Source organism: Simochromis diagramma, unplaced genomic scaffold (genome assembly GCF_900408965.1).
Source record: "Simochromis diagramma unplaced genomic scaffold, fSimDia1.1 OVJJ01000545.1, whole genome shotgun sequence".
Lineage (NCBI taxonomy): Eukaryota > Metazoa > Chordata > Actinopteri > Cichliformes > Cichlidae > Simochromis > Simochromis diagramma.
Window position 1 is genome coordinate 3,126,322 of NW_024387371.1, and position 24,143 is coordinate 3,150,464.

The following is a 24,143-nucleotide window of genomic DNA, read 5'->3' on the forward strand; positions in this document are numbered from 1 at the left end:
AACACGAACCTCATGCCGCACCTCAGATTTGATTCATTGACAGAAACACTCAGACACACATTCAAACCCACACATCATAAACTTCCTGCTAGTGTAATAAATTAGCCACCAGCAGGTGGAGCCCATGAGCCACAACATGGCCTGCAAGACTGCCCAAGCTTCTGAAATATTAACTTAAGACTTCACCAGCCATTTTGGTCCTCTTCAACAAAGTCCCCCCAACGAACACATTTTCAGCTCCACTTAAAACATTCTGCAGCTAATTTGCCAGATATAGTAACAAACTCTCACCGCACTTCCCGTCATTTTATAAACTGAAAATTAAACCCATACTTTTTATTTGTATAGCTGCTGCTGCTAGAGGGTATGATTTACATTCATGAACAGGTGAGACATCTGAGAGCAGCTTGCAGCGCCTTGGGATAATATGAATGTATGCACAGTGACAGTTGAAGACAGATTACATACATAAGGGATGAAATCATTAGCCTACAGGTCAAAGGGAAGATCATTTCTGCATCACCTGAGAAAAAGGCAGGAGGGGAGCGAAAGAGGAGAAAAATTAAGACGGGGAAGAGAAGAATGTGGTTTATTGCTCTGAGGTGTAGCTGTTCACACCTGATCTCCAATTTTCCAGTTTGAGTGAGACAGCATAACTTCTATGCCTCCCTTGCATCTCCCATCTGTGTGTGAAATAGCACAAGATATGAAGTCTGTCTACTAACGCTCGTCATCACCGGGTGCTGCACTGCGGCATTATCACCTGTCTCCCGCTGTCCTTGCACACGTGTTAGTGTGTGAGTGTCTAAAGCTGGACAAGTATAAAAAGTGGGACACCTGACAGGATTTCAAGGTGGGGGGTCCATATCGCCACTCCCCATCTGCTGCTGTCGTGCTCCTGTTTCCTTTATCCCCTCTCCTGGGTCTTATCATTGCCTTTCAAGCCTCGTCACTTCCTTGCTACAGTCTCTCTCTATCTGCCCTGAATCAGTCACTTTCTCTCTCATCTTGCTCATCCCCGTTTTCTGTGCTGCTGACAAAGCAAATCGAGTGACATTCTTCAGTAATGACTGACAAACCTATTGGGAGGGAAGGGCTGAATACGTTAGTGAGCAGCACTTAATTGCCCAACCGTACAGCACCAAAGTTCAGACACAATTTAACTGTTGGGCAGCCTCACCTAACTCACTTTCATTTATTTGAAATTAATTATTTATTTTTTGTTAACACCCTAGCCTGAAGCTATAGTCTGCAAACTCTTTTCTCTAAGAGCTGTAACTGTCATTACCGATCTGTTCTGATTTAGTCAGTGTTTAGCAACTGAACTGCTGCTGCAGAAGCGATAAATAAATAACATAAAATTAAAAAAAATTCCATAAAAACAATGCAAAGCAAGCAAATAATCTTTCAGTAGGTGAAGAATTTATCAGCTTTTTCTTTAAAAAAAACCCCAAAAAAACCCAAAAACAAGAACGTCTTGAAGGGAGCATCTGCAAACAGGAAGCACAGATGTTTTTGCTGCGTGTGGTGCTGCACGTGGTGGTGGGCCATGTGAACCCTGGCCTTGCCAGACCACCAAACAAATACAAACCATGGCCCCCTCCTCTTGTGTATGCAGCTTGATTCCCTCTGGGACACACACCCAGACAATAGGGATCAGTGCTACCTCATTAAACCCAGTATGAGATTTGGGAACAACCCGGGAGCAAGAAGCGAGCTGGTGCACCTTCAGACAGTTCAGTCACTCTTGCATAGGGGTGGGGGGCATTTTTCCCGGGAAAAAAAGAGGAGTCTATTCTAAGCAGTGGGTGGATACAATAGGAGTCTTTTTGCCCTGGTGATCGGGAGTTCTAGCACAATAGCCGAAGGGGGCCAGGAGGCGACGGCTGGCCTTTTGAGCATTAGGAATCATAATATTCACACTCTGACAAACAAGCGCATTATCTACATCTCGCTGTAATGATTTACAGTAGCTGCTGACATTTAAAGGCTGTGACTACTAAAACATTCATAACCAATAATTTCCTAATAGGACACAAACACACACATTCAAAACATGCTCAGCTGTGGTCTCGTCTAGAGCTTGATTGGTCATGGTGGTATGGATCTCTCTCACACACTCACACACACACACTCACACACACACGAGGAGGTACTTCTTTAACAAAACAAAGAAAGTTAAAAGGGAAAACAACTAACATAGAACCAACAACAGAATAGCCAGATAACTGAAGGTGTACATTTTACAAGAAAACGTCATTTGCGTAAATGTTCGGACAGTTAATCAGCGAGAGCAGAAGGCACGAGCATGTCGAGGCTTGTCTTAGGAATGTCGGAGGCAGAAGCTTACTGTTAACATGACACCAGATACTGCAGCCAGAGAGGCACACATACAGGAGGGGACAGTGAAGCCCATATACACGCGTGATAAACATTCCTGTGTTGCTTTCGTGAAATAAACTAAATAGAATTACTCCATCCTATTTGCTATTTCTATTAAAACAAATATTGTTTTGTTAAATTGGTTTTAAAAACAAAAATGTTAATAATAAGTCTGGTGTGTCTTTTAGTCCTATGAGTATATTATGTGCCAATTCCCTGAACAATAAGACCATAAAAAGCCCCACATATTCTTTCACTTCCACTTCATCTCTCTTCCCCTTTGTCAAAGACTATACATCATTTGAATCCACGAGTACACATCTCAGAAATCCTCCTTTGCAGACTTTGTGAGAGCAGTGATTATCTTGAAAAGTGGAAGAAAAAAAAACTATCAAACTAGACTCCTGTAGTGGGTTTTAACTAAAGGCCTGGTCCTTCCTCTCTTTCTTTTCCACATGACAAGAGAACCGGGTGTTTGGCTGTGAGGAAGGATGGAGGGGGAACAGGGGATACAAAGAGGGGGGGGGAGTGTGGGAAACTTCATTCGGGCGAGTCCCCCTGCCTCTCAAAAGAGTCCCCTGACCTAACTCTGTGTCATATAAGACACAATTTACATACCAATACATGAGTCCCATAAACAGTGAATGTAAATCATACATAGTGGTGTGTTGCTGGAGCTGAAAGCCCAACAACATAGTCGGTGGAGCTGCTCTGGGCATATGGAGGAATAAAAACACATGGACTGAAACAGGAAGTAAACAGGAAGCTGTGATGTGCTCAAAAACATCTTAACCCTCTCCGGCAAAACAAACTCAAAGAAAAAAAACATGCAAATATGATCTTACACTTCAGCTGCTCTCCTCTGACACATGACAACTATATAATACATCCTGCAGCAATTTAGCTCTGCAGTATATACAAAAAAGCCTGTGGCGACACGCCTATATTTGCAGCCGGATGAGTTTTAGAACTGTTACTAATTGATTGGGCACTGCAGGTATATGGAATTACTTCAGCTACTGCACTTCAGCGATCTGTATTGAATTTCTGCATGGGTAAGACGAGGGGTGCTGAGCTGCCCACACACACTCCCTGCAGCAATTATACTCTTCATTGTAAAAACTCGCCTCGCCTCTCCCTACCCTTCTCTTTCCCCTCTGCACAGCTTGAACTTTGCTGTGGAATGTAATACAGCTTTAAATGAAGGACAGACTGTCTCAGCATCTCTGCAGTGCTTTCTGGAATATAGCTAATATTTACAGGAAGAGCGCGCATCATTGTTTTAAATGAAATTAGCTATCAAAAAAGCACATCAAAGCACAAAAATATTGTTCACACATGCACATGTGCACACCCAAAAATAAACAAGCAAGCAGCTCCTGAGTCCTTAGTGTACTACGTGTTGAGGGGTGAATGTGTAATCCATCCCAATCTGAGGTGGGATTATGCGCAGAACCTTTGACCGGCTTCTCTTTGGAATCAGAAAAGATTAACATGCGTGTTGACCCATCTGACAGACACACACACCAAGTCACCGGTCACAAACAATGGTTATCCACATTAGGCACCTTCTGTTATTTATAGTCTGAATCTGTACAAATAGAAGGGATTTCTGGCTATGAATGAACAACACAATAGTGTACTTAAATATGTCATGTTTCAATATTAAAAATAAAGCCAACATATGGTAAACATGGATTACGTTATGACCATAATCGTATTTTCATGCTACCTGGTTATATTGTGTATGACCTTTGTGTGCTGCATGTGCGGCATTAATAAGAATGACACGTGTCTGTGTTACAGCTGTAGCATAGCAGCACAGTATGGAATTCATGCCACGACTTGCTACTGTCACAACCTCCTCTGGAGATATCAAATAAGTAAAGAATTTACCAGGTTACAATGTTATGTCAGATAAAGACTTTTGTGCCTTTGATGGCAGGATGTAGATAAAACATATTTTCTTGACCGTCATGCAGGTGCTGGCACGATTCTTACCGTGTGGCAAACATAGCCCGGAGAGAGGAAAAGGTGGCAGCGTCCTCTTTCAAAGCTTTGAGCTCATTCCTCAGTTTCATCATGGTCTCGGTCACCATTGCCTTTTCATTCTCATACTTGCTCTTCAGGTTGGCCAGAGCCACTTCAGCTGTCTGTGAGTTGGCAGAAAGAACAAAAGGGTCAAAGCACCTGGAAGAAGTTGGGGTATGCTTCCTAATTCTTTTATTATGGCGCATGATTTCAGCTGCTAATGTTCATTTTAAAAACCCTAGCTGTGCGGTTTATGAGTTATTTTCACATCTGTGTTCTAATGCCCACTGTGTAGCCACATGCATACTTCAAATGGCTACCAAACAACTGCATACACACTCCGCCTCTGGGTTATGGTTCTTTTTGCTTTGTAAAGCTGTTCTCTGAATCTAACCACACAAATACTCGAGGCAGCTGTCACCATACAGCTGCTCTCTCAACCAGTGTTTGTTATAGATCTAGACTGCAAAGAATTTGCTTCAGCAGCTGAACACACCCAAAATAATTCCCCCTACCTCTATTTCTAACTTTTGTGGACAATGACAAATGTTTGTATTGAGAGTACTTTGTTTACAGACGCTCAAACAGATCAACCTACCTGCTTGTTGGCCTTGAGGACAGTGCGCAGGGTGGCAATCTGTTCCCGCTTGGTGCTGAGCAGGGATTTCAGTTTGAGGATCTCCTCCATGCAGGCTTCCTTGTCCTTGTCGGCCACAGTGCCCAGCTCCAGAGAAGCAACCCTCTGGCGTGACAGCTCGGTGGTGCGGTCCACTGCCAGCTGCAGGTGCTTAATCTGGTCTCTGATGATGGCAACCAGATTGTAGATGTTCATGGGCTCGCGTCGGTGGTCAGACACAGGAGAAGGCAGGGAGGAGATCGGGGAAGGTGCTCCATCGCTCAGGTCGGTCTTACTGGGCTCAGGGAAGAGGCCCTTGGTGAGCAGGATGGGAGAGCGGCGGCCGCGGCCTTCCGGGCTGCTACGACCACCCTTACCCTCTTTGTAGAAGTCGAGCATAACGCGGTTGGGGGTTTCGTTGTTGCACATGCAGACATGGTTGTAGAGGGTGGCCAGTTCTTCACTGAAGGTGACCAGCTCATCCTGTGCCACACTCAAACTACCCTGAGACTCGCCTGCCACGTCGCTCAACTGAGAACACACCAAAAAAAAAACCACCCAAAAAAAACAAACCGCATTATTTCACTACAAAAAATGAAAAAGCTTTTTTTAAAATAAGGCATATATAAAAACATCAAAAATAAACATGTCTAGAGAAACACCTCACCTTGCGCAGCTCTTTCTCAAGCTTGGCTTTCTCTTCTCTCTCTGCATGGCTGGTCTTCTCCAGAGTTGTCAGGTTCTCTTTAAGTGTTGTCACATCGGTTGCCAGACGAGTGCGCTCCTCTTCGTAACGTGACTGACAGGCCTGGTATTCTGCTTTCAGGGTCTTCAGTTCCTCCTTCAGCTCTCCTGCCTCTGACACCGCAACCTAGAGAAGCAAGATCACATGGAAGTGTAAATGAAACCCAAATGCACGACATTTTTCGGACTTGACCCTATTTCGTTTTCCTGCAGGTTTCAAATTTAATTTGACATTTTGCGCTGCCTACAACGACCACGTGCCATTTACCTTGTACTTGCACTCCAGGATCTCAGGTCCGTTGATGTCAACCTCATAATAGTCTACATCTTCGTGGCTATCGCGTTCTTTCTCATTATCCAAAGCAGACTGGCGCTCCTTGCTGGCTTGGAGCTTGCGGATGGCATTGAGGTTCTCTGTGAGGCGGTTGACCTTCTCCTGATGCTCTGACAGAGCACCGTTCGCCTGCTCTAGCTGTTTCTGGGAGTCCTGCAGAGTGGACATCAGATTGACCTTCTCACGCTCCATCTGAGTAGAAATGCAGAGACACAATTAGCAAAAGGTCCTCGCCCTGTAACACATGCACTTTTGCAGTTTTTGTTAACTTGCTAATCTGATGAAGGACTCATGTCTTTAAATCATGTTATATATCTGGATTGTCTATCATGTATGTATGAGAGGAATATCGCTCACTAGGTCTGACATCAGAATCAGGATGACCTTGACAGTCTGCTGGACTCAGTTCAGCTCAGTGCTGGCAGACAGCCTGGGCGTGTCATCTTACACAAAGACACACACAAAGTTGTGCTTTTGCAAGCACTGAGCTATTTCGGAATCTGCTCTGTAAATAATATTAAAGTATCATGCTTATCTGCATGCATAATTTAATATTTCACAATAGCTCGTGAAGATTCATTTCTAAAAGTGACTGCATGCTTAACCAGAGTGGCTTGTTGTGCTCAAGAGCACTCCTTTATTTACATCAGTGGTCACATTAAAAACTTTTATGAGACACCAATGCTTGAAATAGTGTTTATGGGCAGTCAGCATAGCAGTGGCCATCCTTATCCTGCAGAATCTGTCGTAAATGCTGAACTGCCAAGGACTAATAAGTTAACTTCCAATGAGTGGACGTCTGGGATTTATCTCTAAAGAAATAAGAATAGTATGAGTTGAGACACAAGAGCAGCAGAGTTTGACTAAATGAGAAGGAATGTTTTTTGTTTCCTCTGCTCTGATTGCTGCCAGGAATCTGTGGAGTGATGTGTCAGAAGGTTTTAGTGGGCTGAATAATATGTTGTTGGGTCATATCAAACATGGGATTTTGTCACAGTCTGACAGTCTGTCCATTACAATAAACAGCACTGTGGTGGCTTCAAGTTCCCACATTAATCCAGCAACCATATTTATGTTTGATGAAGGGAGAAAAAAAAAAAGACTTAAGCCCTCAGGCATCAAATCTATCCACTATCCACAGGTTGCTAGTATTTTCTGGTAACCATGGTGCCCAATCAGTTGTGGCCTTGGACTCATGGAGTGATGATCAAGCAGATGGCAGGTCCTCCGGTGCCACCACCCGCCGCCTTGGGGTCACACGGAGCAGGATATGTGTGCGCGTCTCCCTGGATTAACTTTGCTGTAAGGAGATTTAGATCCCTGCAGCAGACTGGGGCACGATACAGCGCTCCACTGTAAGATACACCTTCCGTTCAACCAAATATACACTGAGATTTCAGGTCAGCTACACCCAGTTAACACCGAAGGAGTCCATCCCCACAGCCCTCCAATAAATTCTAGTGTAAATGTGACAATTTTTAACTTGTAACTTGTAAAAAGGTAAAACCATTTTAAAGATGTTTATGAGTGTTTGGGAATTAATTGCATTTTATACAGACATATTCAACTTTTGCTATTTTGCCAACAAACATAAATAGAGTGAACAAAATAGGATTATTTGTAAAAAAAAACAAAAAAACAATACAAAAAACAAAAAAAATCAAACTAAATTTCAAAAGTTGAACATTATAACTTCCAGTATTGCTGAACTATCAGATTACTTTGATCTAAGTGATGCTAATAAACTGGCAACTGTGAACAGTCATAGTTCAAAGTCTAAAAAACCACTTACATGAGCCACTAAACAGGAATTGCATGTCTTTCGTTCTAGTGTTTCCTGGTATTAATTCAGTGTGTAACAGCATAAAAATGATTCACACCCAATAAGAGAAATAAGCTGAGAAAGCATTGCTATGAAAACAGACCACCGTATATTGTATCGTGAGCAGAAAACACAAGCTCTCATGCAGAAACACAAACCTGCATCAGCTGCTGTTTGAGCTTCTGGATCTCTGAGATGTTAAGTTCGCTGAGCAGGTCATCAACAAGGCTGGGAACAGGACGGAAAAGCTCTTCTTTCTTAGGCATGGGGATCCGGTTGTCGTCAGTGATGGCATTGGCCAGTTTGATGAAACCATTCTCATATCCGTGGAGAGCCTCGTCGTTGTTAGGTTCAGTTGCAGCATCGTCGCTGAACTTGAGACCATCCAGAGAAATGCTGAGAGGACTGAAGAAACAATGTGGAAACTGTATGTTATTAAGAGCTTCTCTTGTGAAGTGTATGAGAACCTGGTTTCTGTTCCATTTACCTGTTGTACAGAGTGTCACCAATGTTCATGTAGTGGGAAAGCTCTTTCCGCAGGGACGTCTTCAGCTCACGCTCCGTCTTGATGGTCTCCAGAGCCTCACTCAGTTGACGCTCAGCGATCTCCTTTAGACGGATGGCATCCTCTAGCTGGCTGTTAAGGAACTGAGTGTCCTCCTCTAGGCGACGGATCTCATGCTTCAAACCCTCAAACTCCACCTGGGAGGACAGGAAACCACTATCATGAGTTTCAGAATCACAGACGACTACACACTAGAATGCATATTAGCAGCTCCAATTAAAATGAGCCACTAAGCTGTAAAATTGCTCAAGATAATGTTAGGTAAGAACACATCCATCTGATTTTCCTTTTAATTTAGATTTTAAAGGGAATTTGATTTGGGAATCCTTTTCATTCCCTAAACAGCAGTAATATCTGTATAATTCATGCCATGTCTAATGAATATATAACACTATCCAAGGGGTTAAGAAGAGGATCAAGAGCTCAGGCATAAACAGCATCATCAAGTGGAAATATCCATGCTGTAAATATAGCTGCGCTTTATGTAAAAAGAGGATTTTTTTTTAGCTTTCATGGCATTTGAATAAACCCAGAAAGTGTTTTGTACCATGATAGACTCTCTGATATAGCTGCTGAGTCTTTCAAATGCTCCCACAGCAAGACATTATGGGAAAACAAGAAGAAGCTGAGGATGATTTTAATATCACACTTAAATCTGAATGTTAAAGTGCAAAGTTTTTGAGCTTTTATGTAAGAGGGCTACTAAAATCCAGCATACAGTTAATGTATGTTGACAAAGTAGGTGGTATGCCTGAACCCACCAGTGTAATTAAGGCTAATCTTTTAAACCATCTGCAATATAATGGAAAAATATTTTTAGTTCATTTACATATGCCAAAGACTGAGCTTCATGATAGCAGTGAAGGCACATTTAGTTTATTTTTGCTCTCATACCCATCCCTTTTCATTTTGCTAATATATTTCCACCTGTAACACAATTTAAATGATTCAGGCTTGTGACATGAACAGCTGCAGTGTTGCTCTCTTCTCACCTGACTTTGCTTGAGCATGGAGACCTGCTTCTGCAGCGAGATGTTCTCTTCCTCCAGTTCGGTGTAATCCTGCAGCAGACGAGACTCCCTGAACTTGTACTCCTTGATGTCATCGCGCAGCTGATTCCTCTGGAGCTCCACCATCTGGCTGCTCTGTAAAGCCAGAGGAGATAGGCAGAGAGAGAAGAAGAAGAGCTGTCAATGACCACTATTTCAATCTTCTTGGGCCAAGTGTGAGAGATGCCAAGTGACTGGATATTGTTGCTTTAGTTTAACCTTTTGTGTCACGTGGGCTCTTTAACACTTTAAGAGCGCCCATCTGGTCAAACTAAGTGTGTGTGTGTGTGTGTGTGTGTGTGTGTGTGTGTGTGTGTGTGTGTGTGTGTGTGTGTGTGTGTGTGTGTGTGTGTGTGTGTGTGTGTCTCTTTGTGTTCGAGAGGGAGGTGCCAGGTGTCTATCTGGGCAGCGGGCCACAAGTGTGCTTGCCTGCCAGTTCTGATGGCACCAAAGAGACTGAAGCCTACTTATCTCTCCTGGTGACAGCCTTTCAGTGGATAGAAAGCTCTGTAGTGGTCTAATTTTCTAAAGAGGAGTCTCATTAGGGTTGATTCCCTGTACGGAACTACAGAAGGACCATTTCCAGAACAAGAAATGGCAATAGTTATCTACATTTCATTGGAAAATTGTCTGATATACTGATATATGCTAAGTTGTGTCCCAGTAAAGCAAAATGCTGGTACAAAAGAAAAAAGAATAAACATGCAAAGAGTCATTGTGTCAATAGTGATGATTGCTTAGCAATTATTGCATGATAGCATGATGTTTTCCAAATGCAGTTTGAGCCCTCTTTCTGTGTAGAAAAGGCACCATTAATTATATAAAGGGTTAGAGAGGTAAACGGCATGTCCTTCCCCCACGCCAACAAACTAAAAGCCATAAGGATCCGGTCAGCCCTGCTGAGCCACCCATGTCCTTACTAGCTTGTCTAATGCTTTTTTGTTATTGCTGCTGATTCATTCCAAAGCACAAGTAACCTGGACTTAGGTGAGAAACATCACAGTTCTCAGGTGAAGTAAGTGGAGACTCGCTAACAGCTGTTGGGCGCTGTGCCTTTTCAACTAAGTGAGCATGTATGCAAGTACTGGGTGGCAAAGGTTCAATCCACACACACCTGAACAGGAGAAGAATCTGCGTATATTTACATTTGTTTCTCAGAAAGACAAGAATAGCAGCCTCTATGTTTTGGATTTGCATGTGTGTTTGCGTGCTGGTATATATGTAATGCGTGTCCTTCCCTTGGCAGCGATAACCTAACACCAGAGGGACAATTAGCCTCCCAATCCCTAGCCAGGTGGCCCCTTCCTCTCATGCAGTCGCCATGTGTCCAAATCACAATCCTTGCTCTCAGATCCTTTCAGGATAAAAGGAGTCACTCCTGAGAGGTTTTCTATTTGCAGACTTTCTCATATCGGCATCATGTCAAAACTGAATTCACATCAGTGAGATTTGTAATGGAAGCAGAGTGAGGTAATAACACCTTTTAGTCCAATATGCACAGAAACCTTCAGAGAGAAATGACCTACAGGAGTCACACATCACTCATAACTCAGTACAATATCTTTATTACATAATGAAACTGTTTTAAAAGTACCGGTAAACAATAATTCATCCTTCTAAAAAAACAAACAAAAAAACAAAACAAAAACCCATCCCAATATTATGTCTCAGGAGACTATTTCTTGTGATTCTTTTTGGAAATAGAATTTACTTGCTTACTAAACAAAATAACAAAGAAGTTACTAAATCCCCAATGATGACGAGTACACACACCCTGTCCTCTGTCTCTGTAATAATTAATCACTTTTTGCAGACCTGGGCTAAAGCTGACGTTTGAAGGTGCATTAAAATTCAACAGGGTTTTGGGCATGTCTAATGAGTGTGGGTGTTTGCTGTGCAAAAGCCCTGATGTCGGTGCACTGCTAAATAATGCATGAGCTCTGTCCTACCACTAAGCTTCTGCAGAGTGGTTCTGACTTCTGAACGAGAGCTAAATTAAAGCAAAAATAAAAAGAGCTTTGGAGAAATTCAAAATAATATTAGATTAAAAGATTCGAATGTTTCATTAAGGCTCAGACGAGCTGTGTCAGCTGGCTTTCAGGTCACTTTCTTGTCAGGGTTATGTGCCTCAGCTGGAGGGTCAGTGCTGTTTGGTCCAAATGAATACAAGCTGCCGCTGAACCTGATTAAGATCCCACTCCATTCTGATTTAAATGCATGGCAGGGTCTTAACCTTTCACCTTGCTTCTACATCTTCTGCTACACTGAGCCCCCCAAAGACTGAGAACAGGGCAACAGCCTGGCTGTGTGACAGAAAATGTAAGTAAAGGCTGTGGTGGCCACATGTGTTCCTGCTACAAAGAACAAATAACATTTAACTGGGAGAGAGAAATGAGGCTCCCTGGGGGATGTTTTTGATAATTCACAATAATGTGGGTGTGTGTGGCTGTGAGGTGCGACATTGTGAAGGCAATTTGTGGTGGCGCCAAAGGAGAGCGGTGACAAGGCGCCGCGATCACAGGCTTAAGTGTGGTTTGTAACTGTTGTCACTACAGGTGACGTCTGGACAGCTGCCTTAAACAACAGCCGCGTACGCCCCCACAAACACACACACACACACACACACACAGAGACAAATGTGCCACTTTATGCAAAGTGGGTGGCAGCAAAAACACCAGGTTGTTCAGCCACGCTGCATCATTATAGCAAAGGCACGATATATTAGATATTTAAAACAGAGATGGGGTAGTGTGTGCATGTGCACAGACTACACACAGCAGAGTTGTGAACATTCAAGGTCATACAGTCAGGAGCGAGAGAGAGAGACACAGAGAGACGTAGAGCATCTTCCAGCTAGACAGTCTAAACTCTCTCCATTTCAAATCTCGAGCTTTCTTGTCACCAGTAAACTGCTTTTGACAGCATAGAAAGGCTGAGCCCACTTAAATCTCCCAGAGCTCGGAGCAATTTCCAAATGTGTTTGAGCCACTCTAACCTCTATTTATATGAGAAATGGTTCCATCAGCCAGTAAGCCACAGACGCAAAGTTTCCGGATTAACACAAGTGTAGATTAGGAATGTTTTAATGCTTTGTTAAAGGCCCTGCTGTGTTCTTAATAACACCAGAGAATCCAGCTTGCATTTCTGAAAAACAAAATCCATTTTTACTAGTCTCTTACCCGGGGTTTGCTTCCCTGAAAGCGTTGCCTAGACTCCCAGATGTCACAGAGCTGTATTATTTATATTACAGCACAGACAGGCCTGCTATGAATATATTTTTATCCTCTTTCTGCTCCTTCTCTTAACACACTCACTCCACTGACCTCAATTTCACTCTATATCCTCACTTTGCACATATTCATTTTTTCCCCCACAAACATACACAAAGTGCAGAGAAGCTCCCAGATGACCTGAAGCAAAGTGCACATCAGCTTAATAATATTTTATTTTGTACCCACTTTCTCAGCTTCTTTTTCTGACACCACTGATCTGCATTTTGCACTAAAACTGCTGCTTTCATTTTCCAACCCTCACCTCTGCTCTTGCATCCCAGAATGCTGTAAGAGGCAGTGTGATAAACTTTAGCCCTATCATATCTTTCTATCAGATAAAACCAAGATTGGACAAGTTCAGTGATTATAAAAAGAAAATAATAAAAACTTTAAATGCCCTGCAGTCTCTAAAGTAACTCAAGGTCATGTCAGCTCATGTTTAGTCTAACTAAACTTGCAGCCAAAGCCATCTCTTAAGAAGAGACGAAGAATAAATCACAGATGAACTCAACCCCCCCAGTATAACTTCAAACACAGCAAAGGAAAAATAAAGCCTAAGGGCATCCTACTGCTGTCAACACCAAGAATGTGGGTGAAAGTAAAACTGCTTTTATCCTCCTTCCTGCTGCAACCAATTGTCATTCTCTTCATCTTACCCAGACTCCACTAGGGAGCAAAAACACAGCCAAGGTCACACTTTTCACTCAGACTGTGAAAAGCTAAAATGTGAATGGAACCTGGTGAATGAGTGGCTGGTGGTACTTAGCACAATGTGACACTGTGGAAAAGCCCACAGGGTGTATAGTGAATTAGTGTTTTTGAGGTCATTTGGATGAGAGTGCAGAAGAGTGAACAAATGTGTTTACACCCATTAGTTTAAGTGAACGTGCAGGCCAATGGGTTTGTTGTTGATTTATTAACAGCCATTAATCTACCATGAAAACCCTGATTGGTGCTTGGAATTAAACCTTAAACGAAGAATGCATGTTCAAAGCTTTATGCCATAACTTGACAAAAAGATTCAGGCAAATTTATCTGCCATTTTTTGTCATAATCTTACTTACCAACAAAATGTGAAAGTACCCAGATGCATCAGATGCTCCCTCAGAAAGCCTGAGTCTAGAAGAGAAGCAGCTAGCTAAAGTGATAATGTTGTTTCTCTAATTAACCCACATAATATCTGGAGGGTTTGACTAGGATGTAGATCACTTGTGACAGCAGTAGTAACCATGGCTTGTGTAAAAAGATCAAGGTCAATCTGGCTTGTATCTGTCTTTGGTGTTTTCACACCTCTTCTACTACTGATTATTTTCTGAGAACTCATTTTTTAAACCTTTTCCTAGCATATAGCCTCCCCATCTTGTCAGTACAGCAGGACAAGAGTCGATCTGTCTTGGCATTAATGTAAGAAGAAAAAATAGGGCAGTCAACACCAACACCGCAGAGCCCTCTTTGAGTCTTATTCCATTAACCTCATGTCAGATGATAATGGCGAACAAAGAGCATCCCCTCTTGGATCGCTATACCACTCAACTCTGACCTTACAATAATCAATGTAAAACTGCAGCACAGCTGTAACATCCTGCATCAAAGGCTCCGTTCTACTATTGCACCACTGAAAAGCATGCGTTTTATTTTCCATTTGTTTTAGCAGAGATCTTCAACCGGCTGTTCAATCTCATCTCATCAGTGCAGACACCTCCCTTTTCTTAATCCCCCACTACTCGGTCAGGTGTTTAATCCACATAGTTAAACAGCACTTAAATTAAGGGGTGGGAGGTAGGCCGATGCTTAATGTCATTTACTGTGCCAATGAAGTAGAAAAACCAGTCATGTTTAACGTTTGAATGGCTTCCACATTATGGTAACAGATAAAACAGCACAACACCCAACTTATGAGTGAGAGAGAGATGGTTCAAGCATGTGAAATATCAAAGGACAACAATAGACCTGAAGTGAAAGCACAAGCAAGTGTGTCAACACAACATCCTGACTCATGCAAAAGAAACTGTGTACTATAAGCAATCACTGAAAGCACAATTATGCTGTGCTGGAAACACTCTACAAGACAAAAGAGCGAATAGAGTGAATTACACTGGTAACATTTTCACCCTTTTTTCTTCATCTTTGCTTGATAATTTCCTGAAAGGCATGCAACGGAGGTTCCCATTCTGTGAGGCATCATCGGAGGCACATTCCTCTCATGACACGAGATTGAATTTAATGAAGTCATGCCTATTAGAGTGCGCCTCCCCACAATGGTACTGGCTCTTTGTGTGGATATAATCCTGTAGACTGCAGTGTAGCACTGAAATGTGTCTTATCAGTGCTTTGGGCTAACATTTGAGTCTTTGGCACAGGAGAGTGCCTGGTAGGCTTAAATGTGTGGCATGTAAACGGGCTGAAAACCAGCAACTAAAATGGCTATAAATGAACTGTTCTACAGAGAGGCAAAATCCATTTATAATGAGTGATGCTTCCACATTCATGGACTGTCATGCTTTTCTTATAGTTGAAATTGTGATTCTCATGCATTTTGTAATTCTTTAAGTGATCTTAATTCCACTCCAAATAAAACAGCTCTTCAGAGGAACCTTGTAGAATTGCAGGACTAAAAAAATAAAAGAAAATACATAAACTTCACTTTAAAACAAACACAAAGGCCTACAACCCAACTGTCAGCTGCATTCCATGAAAAAAAAGAAAGAAAAATTGAGTCATTCAGTCACACTCCTTTCTCAATTTGATTAGCCATGCAGTCTGGGAAAAGCAGGACAGTCCTCAATTTTCCTTGGATTTAGTCCCATTAAGCGTTTCTCGTTCTCTAACGGATTTTAGGCCCCCTTGTCTTTCTCTCATACCATTCTTATCATCTCCAAGGGCTCTCCTCCTCCTCTCCCAGCCTACGCTTTGGGGCTAATTTGAAATCCAAGAGACAAAGGCCTCTTTCAGTCATGTCAGTCCACTCACAATGCCAGCCTCAGTGCCCAGGCTGCCTCTATTTGCCTGCCAGACACACTCCTAGCACCCACCAACGTACAGTTGGAAGGGCATCATTATCTCCCATACATGGTGTGATTTACACTCTAGACCCTTTTATCCAACCAATTAGAACTGTCCGGGGCCCATTGCTATGCAACAGAGTGTTTATAAAGGGAATGGCACCTGCAGAAAGGCCAAGGAGACCACCAGTGCAACACCAGTTACAGCTGTACATGCGACATGCGGCAAAGGCTGTATTTGCTTTTCTCTCAAAGATTCAACTAAAGATTTAAGAGGCATGTTATCAGTAATTATGTTTAAGCTGGAAACTGATGAATGAATGGAAGCTGGTGCAAGGTTTTATAAAGGGGAACTCCTCCTCTGTTACAAAAACATTTCTAGTGGGGCACATCTGTCTTCAATAACGTTCGAATTATACCAGTGTAGATGCAGAGCTGAGCAGCAGCTGACCTAATTATAGTGGAATTTAGAGCTTTCTGGAACTTAAGTCGTTGTGCGGGACATGCCATTTTTAAGTCTTTCACTAATCTGAGGAAGAAACACTGGTAGACATCTGCTTGACACAGATGTCAGTAAAGTCTTGGGACTCAGGAGGGGAGTCCTTCACCCTCCCAATTACCAACTTGACCTGCAAAACAGCAGACTCAGCTAAATCTGCTGTGCACAAACACAACAAGATTAGGTGCCATTAGCTATCAGAACAGACAGAAACAAAACCAGACACCCTTAATATCACACTGCAGAATATAGGCCTATTGTTGAGTGTTGAACAGCGCTGGAGTGGAGATATATGTATGGAACGGGTATAGCAACACTAATCTTTCATACATCTATCGATCCACCTCCTGAATCCTATCCCAAGGTGTCATTTGGGTGAGTGGGACAGAACCAACGATAGAGCTAACACTGATCTTTTAACTTTCAAAATGAAAAGTATTTTTGGAACCAATGCACTCCGAATAAATTAGAGTGTGCAGAAAGTGCTCTCTGACATGTGAAGCAGCCAACCTAGAGCTGTGAGTGCAAATAAATTCCCCTTTCAAATCAGCATGCAATTAGCATTAGCATTACTCCGCTTCTTTCTTTGACACGAAGCCAAACTCTTCAAACAACTTGTGACTTAAGATTCCCTCTTTAGTATTCCTGCCTTGATTTGCCCGTCAAGGGAGCGAGGAGCTCGAATGGTGAAAGCTTCCCCCTGCCTTCCTGCCAGCCTCTGTTACTGTTTTTTTACTTTTATGTCTCCCGTCTTTGTGTCAAAAGTCCTTCCCTAAAGCGCAGCATGATTTAAATATATAGTCCACTCTTGTAATTTTAACCTCCTCACCAACTGAGTCACACAACATTGGACATACATGACCATTGGCAAATAACATGAACTACATACACTATGTGCTGTGCAATTGTCTCTTCTAATGAGGGCAAATTAGCAGTGAGTATATGTAAATTGAAACAGTAAAAGTGGGAGACATTGTCCAAATTGGGACACATACAAAGGTTCCCATAATTATATGTATGATAAAGTACAGGAATGTCCAAAGGGTGTGCTCAGTTTTGAGAAACAACTTCCTTGTGCTTCTGGTTATCAGAAAAGGGCTTGTCTAAGGTGGGGTTTTTATAACGAGTGATGTTTCTAATGAGTTAAGGCAGCAGTCCCGTGCAGTGATTCACACAAATTAAACATTAATAGAATAATTATTCAATTATTCAAAATCCTTTTGTAACACAACATATTTCCCATGGTCTCAGTATTTTCCTGTAAAAAAAACAACTCCACCCTGGACTGCATTAGGTGCAAAGGACAACACATTAAGCTTAAAGGCAAGGTGTTTCTAGTCATTAGAGAACGTTTAATCTTGTCTTGGCATGTCAAAAAGCAGACTCTGCAATTACACCCTGCATAACAGAGGATTGGACAGCAATGTCAATCAAATAAAGGTACTGTAGGTGTACATCACAAGTCTCAACAACCAACTGAAACTAATGCAAAAATGAAAAGCACAATGATTACTCTGGAGAAAAACAATACCAGGATAGGGATAAATAAGAATATCTGTTTGTTTTCTGCAGCTTTTGCAGAAAGATAAAATGCATCAGGTGATAAATGATCAACAGACACCCTCAATGTTCTAAATAGCTGTTCTAAAAAGCAGGTTAGAGCAATACTGTTTCTGCAAGTTACTGCAATACTGAAGTGACGATTAGGGACATCTGATCAAACAACAAATCAATTTCAAAATTATTTAGAAAATAGAAACAGAACAGTGGTGGGATTTTGGTTCTCCCTTTACCTCTCTCAAATCTTGACTGATGGCATTAAGGCGTTCGTTCTCAGACTGGGTGTTGGTGAGGATGTTGCGTGTCTGCCGGAGCTCGTTCTGCAGCTCCAGGACTCTCTGCTCATAGTAGGCTTCCTTACAGGCCGACTCCTGGATCAGAGACTCTTCTCGGCTCTCTCCATCTGCCGCCACCTTCCTGTGGTTGGAGTAGGCTTGTCCAAAGGCCTGGAGATACAGTGAAAGAGGAGAGAGTTGCTGGTTTAAACTATAGTGTCATGGGGTTGTTAAGAATATTTAGAGATTTGTGTATGAAGCATCACTTGACATTTTCATTTTCATCTATCAGGTTTGTGACTGACATAAGTTTATTTGTGATTCAACCTCTCCAGAGCGACAATGATCTCTTCTACTGTGGTTTAGCTGAGGCTCAAAAACCTCCCCAAAAATACTGCAGTTGCTCTGTAGAGATAATCAGTCAGGCTCCATCTGGGCTGCGTGATCCTGTCTTCCCCCCATTTCCTCCCCCTCTCTCCTCTGTTAGCTGCAGGATATTGGCCTGCATGTACTCTGCAGTGACTCCACAGATGGAAAAACCAAACAGGAAAAGTAGAGCAAATGCACTAGTGTCTGGGTGATCACGAGATCCTGTATTCTAATGCTCTTAATACCTTAGGAGATCATAACAGAGTAAAGAAAGGTCAACAGATATTATTTGATTTTGCAGACTGCATGAAAGGGATGAACTTATGAAGATTAAACAACTATGGAGAACTTACGAGCTAAAGCCTCTACATTCTATCAGAGGCAGTCTGCTTAAAGGTTGTGAATAGCAGTTTGTGCAATATGAAACAGACTGCTTCATTAATATAAGTGCTATATTGTCCCTAATTTGCTATAACCTCCAAGGCAGAAGCCACAAACACATAGTGACACGGCGACCTTTACTGCAGCAGAATCTAGGTTAGGCTACACTTTCACTTCTCAAAATAATCACCTCATGATTACAGATTTCATTTTCAATCCTGTACCCGCTGGTGATCAGATGGGCATTCTGATTCTCATCTTGCCTCACAGCTCGAGTGCAGGCGGTAATCTGAAATCACCTGAGGCACTGAATCTGACCTTGTTTGCAGCTGCAGCGCACTCTCTCCTCTCTCTGACTGCCTATACTGCACGTGACTAGCTGCTGCAGGATTTTCTCTGTGTGACTGTGTATCGTATTAATCCTAGTAATTCCTTTAGATAGAGGCAAATCAGGAAATTTGTATTAGTCAAACTGACCTACTTCCAGGATTTAAGAGGTATATGTGACTGAAAAACTAGTTTAATGGGTTACAGTGGAGCATGACATCATTGCTTTAGCAGTTTAGCTAGCATAGCTTTTACATTTCAGGAAAGATGATGACTGAAGCACAACTTGGCAAGAAAGAATTGACAGTGTTTCATTTAGAAGCATCTCTATTACTGGCTAACAAATGTAAATATCCTAATTTTCCCTACATTTCACTACAATCCCACCGATATTGTAGGAGGAGTCGCAATTCCTGTGAACTGTGCAGGGACAGATTACGGTTGCCATAGTGTAAGCTCATTGGTCCTTCAGCCAGATGAGTTAGTAGGGAAAAAACATAACCCACACATTGACTGACTATTTGCATTTAGCCTAGAAGTGCTCTGAACAGAAAATGCACTGTGAGAGCAAGAAAAATACTACTCTGACTGAACCACATATAACCAGTGTTTATAGTTGTTCGCCTTTTATTTGCAGCTCTAGATAAAAGTATCACTTAAATACGTGTCTGCATAACTCCCCCATCTGCCACCTTTCTCCAAACCAAATCATCAATCAGCAGGAGGCTGTATTTTATTAGAAAGTTATTAGAAAAGACAGGATTAACCCAATCAGTAATCAGGAGAATCCCATCATTATAATCTTGATGCATAGGTTTTATTGAATAAGACTCCAATCAATCCAATCTACGAGGCCTGCCCTTCAAACACGCAGAGCCCCTAGTCAAAAACCCAGTGACCCAAGGCCTTTAATCTCCGCTCCCCAAGCGTGGGTTTAGGCTACTTTAAAGGAGGGCAAATTGGGGCTGCACGCGACCAAGCCTATTATCTCACAGTGAGCTGCCCACCCAGTTCATAATTCATCTTTAGCTTGCCATATGTTGCAGTTTTATTAACACTGGACATGCGAATGTGGATTATTAATCTCTTAAAAGCTAATCAAAGACAGGTCTTTATTAGTGAGCTGTGTGGACTGGATTTCCTCACAGATGACTACAGCTGACATTATAAAGGAAGAGCCAATAATTCAAAAGATTTATCCCACCACAAAACCCAGATGACAGCATACATTATGGGTTGGTCATACCCTAGGCTGGCTTTTAGAGACCTTAGTACATCATAGTGCATGATCACTGTCGATGATAAAGCTTCATGTGATTGAGGAACTGACAAAATTAGTCCAGTCACATCTGATTTTTGGTTTTTCCCCCCCTCAGATGACAGTGTTGTCTGATTACTTCCTCTTACATTTCTCTCACCCTAACAGGATCTAACAACCCAAGTCATAAGATTAATGAAGACAGATGCGTGGGCACATGAAGAAGGCAGACTACTGAAGAGGGAAGCAAGCTGCCATGTTTCTAGTCTTAGACAAAGCTTATATCAAATTACTGGTTTCTCTGAGATGTTTGCATTTATGGGTTAAACTAAAACAGTCATCTGCAAACTTATCTTTCTCCAAAACAAATGTTGCTATGGCAGATTGCCCTCTGATAAAAAAGTCTTAGGTTTAACAAAGGCTGTTTAAACATGTTTGAACATGGCGAGATCACTGCCTTGTCCTCCAATCTGACCAAGGACGCAGCCTTTAGTGACACTGATTAGAAGCTGAGACAAATCAAGACTCAAAGATCAAATCACACCTCTCTGCTTTTTGATCTCTGCTCAGGATTCGCTAAACACTTGCTTCTGAACATGACAACTACTTAGTAATCTTCAACGCCTTATGTGGTAAAGGAAGAATATAGGTTACATAGTTCATTCTGGTTTTCTCAGCCAGAATCCCACTGCATGGGCTTCTCTAATCCAGTGAGTCAAGAGCACAAGGGAGATGGGCTTTGGGTCTCCATCAGGTAACAAACAGATCGATACAGCCGGTCTCAGAGGCCCAGTGGAGCAGAAGTACACATCTAAAATTCTATTTTCAGTTCCCTTCCCACTGGCGAAGAAAACAGTTTCTGTGGCATCAAGTAAGAACAACGTGATCTACAAAGATACAGTTACTGGAGACCCTCTGGAAAGGAGATTAAGAACAATAGGCTCCAAAGCACAGGGATGGATTTGCAAGGGCAGGAAGTCTTTTTGAAGACTTAGTAACAAAACCCAATTAGAAAACCAAGGACGGATTTGGGTTTGACACTTGTATCTCTGGTCCAGCTCAAAACATCTCATTGTTAAGGTTTCACTTTAGCCTCCTGGGGTCTTGCATTCTGGGAAAGCAAAGCCCACTGCAGGAAGAAAGGCAGACAAAATAGAGATGGGATAAAACTAAGAAGACTCAAACAGCTCATTTTATTTTCCAGCCACAATGAAACACCTTCCATTGTGCAATTGCATGTAAACCGAATGAGAAATCCAACTCAACCTTTGCTCTAACTGAAGTTTCAGAAAACATTTAACAATAGTATTTTCTAGCCGTTGATCAACAATCTCAAAATCTTGCTAAATTGTGCCCGATTAGGCACAACAAAGCAGCTCCAGACAATGAGACTTCTTGTTTCTTTAGCTGTATTTTGGGGCTTTGGGGGCCAGTGGAAAACATTAAACAATATCACACTGTGTCATCTGGATCAGTTTGGTTACTCATTCTGTGCTGGAGTTGACCCTAGATACCAAAGCAGTGTTTCAGCAACACTGAAGGCTAGTCACTGTTAGCATTGTCATTGCAAGCGAATGCAGAGGAAGAGAGGAGAGGCAGCAGAAGAAAAAAAATACACCAAATGGATTCTCTGGCCTCGTGAATCACAGCTCACGTGGAGTTGCAGTTTATAACGACAAACAGGCATGCTCCCCCCCACCTTCCTGTCCGTCTCTCCATCTCCATTCACAGGCCACTGCACAGCGAGAGACTCGAAAAAGATAGATAGCTTCAAGGTGTGTGGAGATTCTATATTTAGCTGTCGGCTCTCAGCCGTTCATGCGATGGAGCATTGTGTTAAAGTCAAGAGACCCACTGGCGAAACAAAGTGTCTCTGCAACACGTACTGTTTGCGTGACCTAGCAGGCCGATACACTACTCTACATTTCACCTATTTGTGTGGGACATAATAGCTCTGTGTTATTTCTGCAACCGCGTGTACAGTAAGGTACTGAAAGCAATGCAAATCATGTCAGGCAGTAGTGCATGCTTTTGTTTTTTTGGTAAGCATTCACTAAATTTACAGAGAACATTTTTGCTAATCAGTGAACATTACACCAAAACCAGTGACAGCTGCTATAATGAATGACAGAGTAGCTAATTATTTACTTCAGACTTTACTCTTCAGTGGGAGTCGGAGGGAAATGAAAAGACAAATTCACTTTCATCTTTTGACAAAAATCCACGGAGGTTATGATTAACTCTTCCCACTGCTTTCTTGCAGTGGGAAGAGTTAATCTCCTTCCTGCTATCCTGACAGTTCTTCCCCCCCCAAAATCAGCTCTCTCTGTAAATTTGGACGTTGAAAAAACCAATTTTCTACAACCAAATAAGCAATAATGTAACAGGGGTCTTGAATATGTAGTTGGCATTTTCATGTTGAACAGTTATATGTATGCAAAGCATTAAAAGTGCCAAGCAGAAGGAGCAGGAGGAGGGGAGAAAAAACAGTGAGAGAAACGCAAACGAAGGAGGCAGAGATATTTGCTGTTGCCTGGCACAGAGCCACATTGATTTGCTGCATAGCACAGAGCTGTTGGGCTATTATTCACACACAGGTCTGGACAATTTCACAGCCTCAACACACATACGCACGCATCTCATTTCCAATTTTGCCAGTGCTCCTTGCAGCCAGCCATAACGCACCACCTGATACTCAAGCCATGTTGAAGCATGTTCTCCCAACTGAGATAGAGGTTGAACAGGCCAACGCTCCAGGCCTTATAGGAAATCTACCGAAACAGCAGACGGCTCATGTTTTCAAAGGACAGAGGCAATGCACTGTATGCTAATGGGAATGGAATATTCCAGAGAGATCATCAGACAGCAGAGGTCAAAGAAACACACCTGCATGTGACTTGATGAAATGCAAATTGTCATGAAAAGTGAAATGATTTCGCCTCAAGAAGAGAAGCAGCATGTTCCACCGTCATGGGACTAGAAGGGCGTGCACCTCTTAAAAGCAACCACAAAGCTGTGCCAGATTGTGGATCTATTGTGTTGCAGGGTAGGAGAGAGAGGGGAAAAAAAGAGAACGCCAAAGGGGATGGAGCCACTGGGAGTAGGTAGACACATGCAATTAAAGCACAAACACACAGGCCTCTGTGTAAGAGAAATGTACTAATCAGACTCATGAGGCCCTTTACACAGCTGACTGATCAAGTCATCCTCATTGATAAAGAAATATCAGAATAGCATAACTGGGCAGCAGGGGCTTAGTTATACTAAGTAGCTACAGAAATTCTACCAGCTTATTTTATGTTATAATGACTAATTGCTTGTTAGAGCTTTCATCACATCCGGCTGGGGAAAACTACATTTCATGTTTTATTCTGCCTTCACATTGGCTACCAATCCGAAGGAAGCATTAGAGATTCTGTGTGAAGTCAGTCTTCATCTTCAAACACGTTAATTTATATTCCTCAAACGTCTACGAAGACTGGACTTCCCATAAAATACCTTCTTTATGAAGTGAAACACCTGCAAAAAAAGAGCAAAACCAGGTTTGCGCTGCCATTACGCTGTCTGTGTTAGCCTGAAGGCTCAACACTATAGGTGTTACTGCCTGGCTCCTGTGTTATTAGAGAGTAAAAATAGTCATTATGCCCTCGGCAGCAA

General features: G+C 42.3%; 1 protein-coding gene across 4 annotated transcripts in view; it reads right to left on the minus strand.

Moving 5' to 3' along the window:
• The window catches only part of LOC120719275 (protein bicaudal D homolog 2-like), a 40,788-nt gene that overhangs the window by 6,138 nt on the left and 10,507 nt on the right, over window positions 1-24,143 (minus strand). For all 4 annotated transcript variants that reach the window (XM_040008371.1, XM_040008370.1, XM_040008369.1 and 1 more), the window contains exons 2-9: window positions 18,110-18,322; window positions 9,487-9,639; window positions 8,417-8,631; window positions 8,088-8,334; window positions 6,042-6,299; window positions 5,697-5,900; window positions 5,012-5,560; window positions 4,384-4,535 (exon numbers count right to left, since the gene is read on the minus strand). In XM_040008371.1, coding sequence (XP_039864305.1) covers window positions 4,384-4,535; window positions 5,012-5,560; window positions 5,697-5,900; window positions 6,042-6,299; window positions 8,088-8,334; window positions 8,417-8,631; window positions 9,487-9,639; window positions 18,110-18,322 — 1,991 coding nt within the window. The remainder of the gene's footprint in view (window positions 1-4,383; window positions 4,536-5,011; window positions 5,561-5,696; window positions 5,901-6,041; window positions 6,300-8,087; window positions 8,335-8,416; window positions 8,632-9,486; window positions 9,640-18,109; window positions 18,323-24,143) is intronic.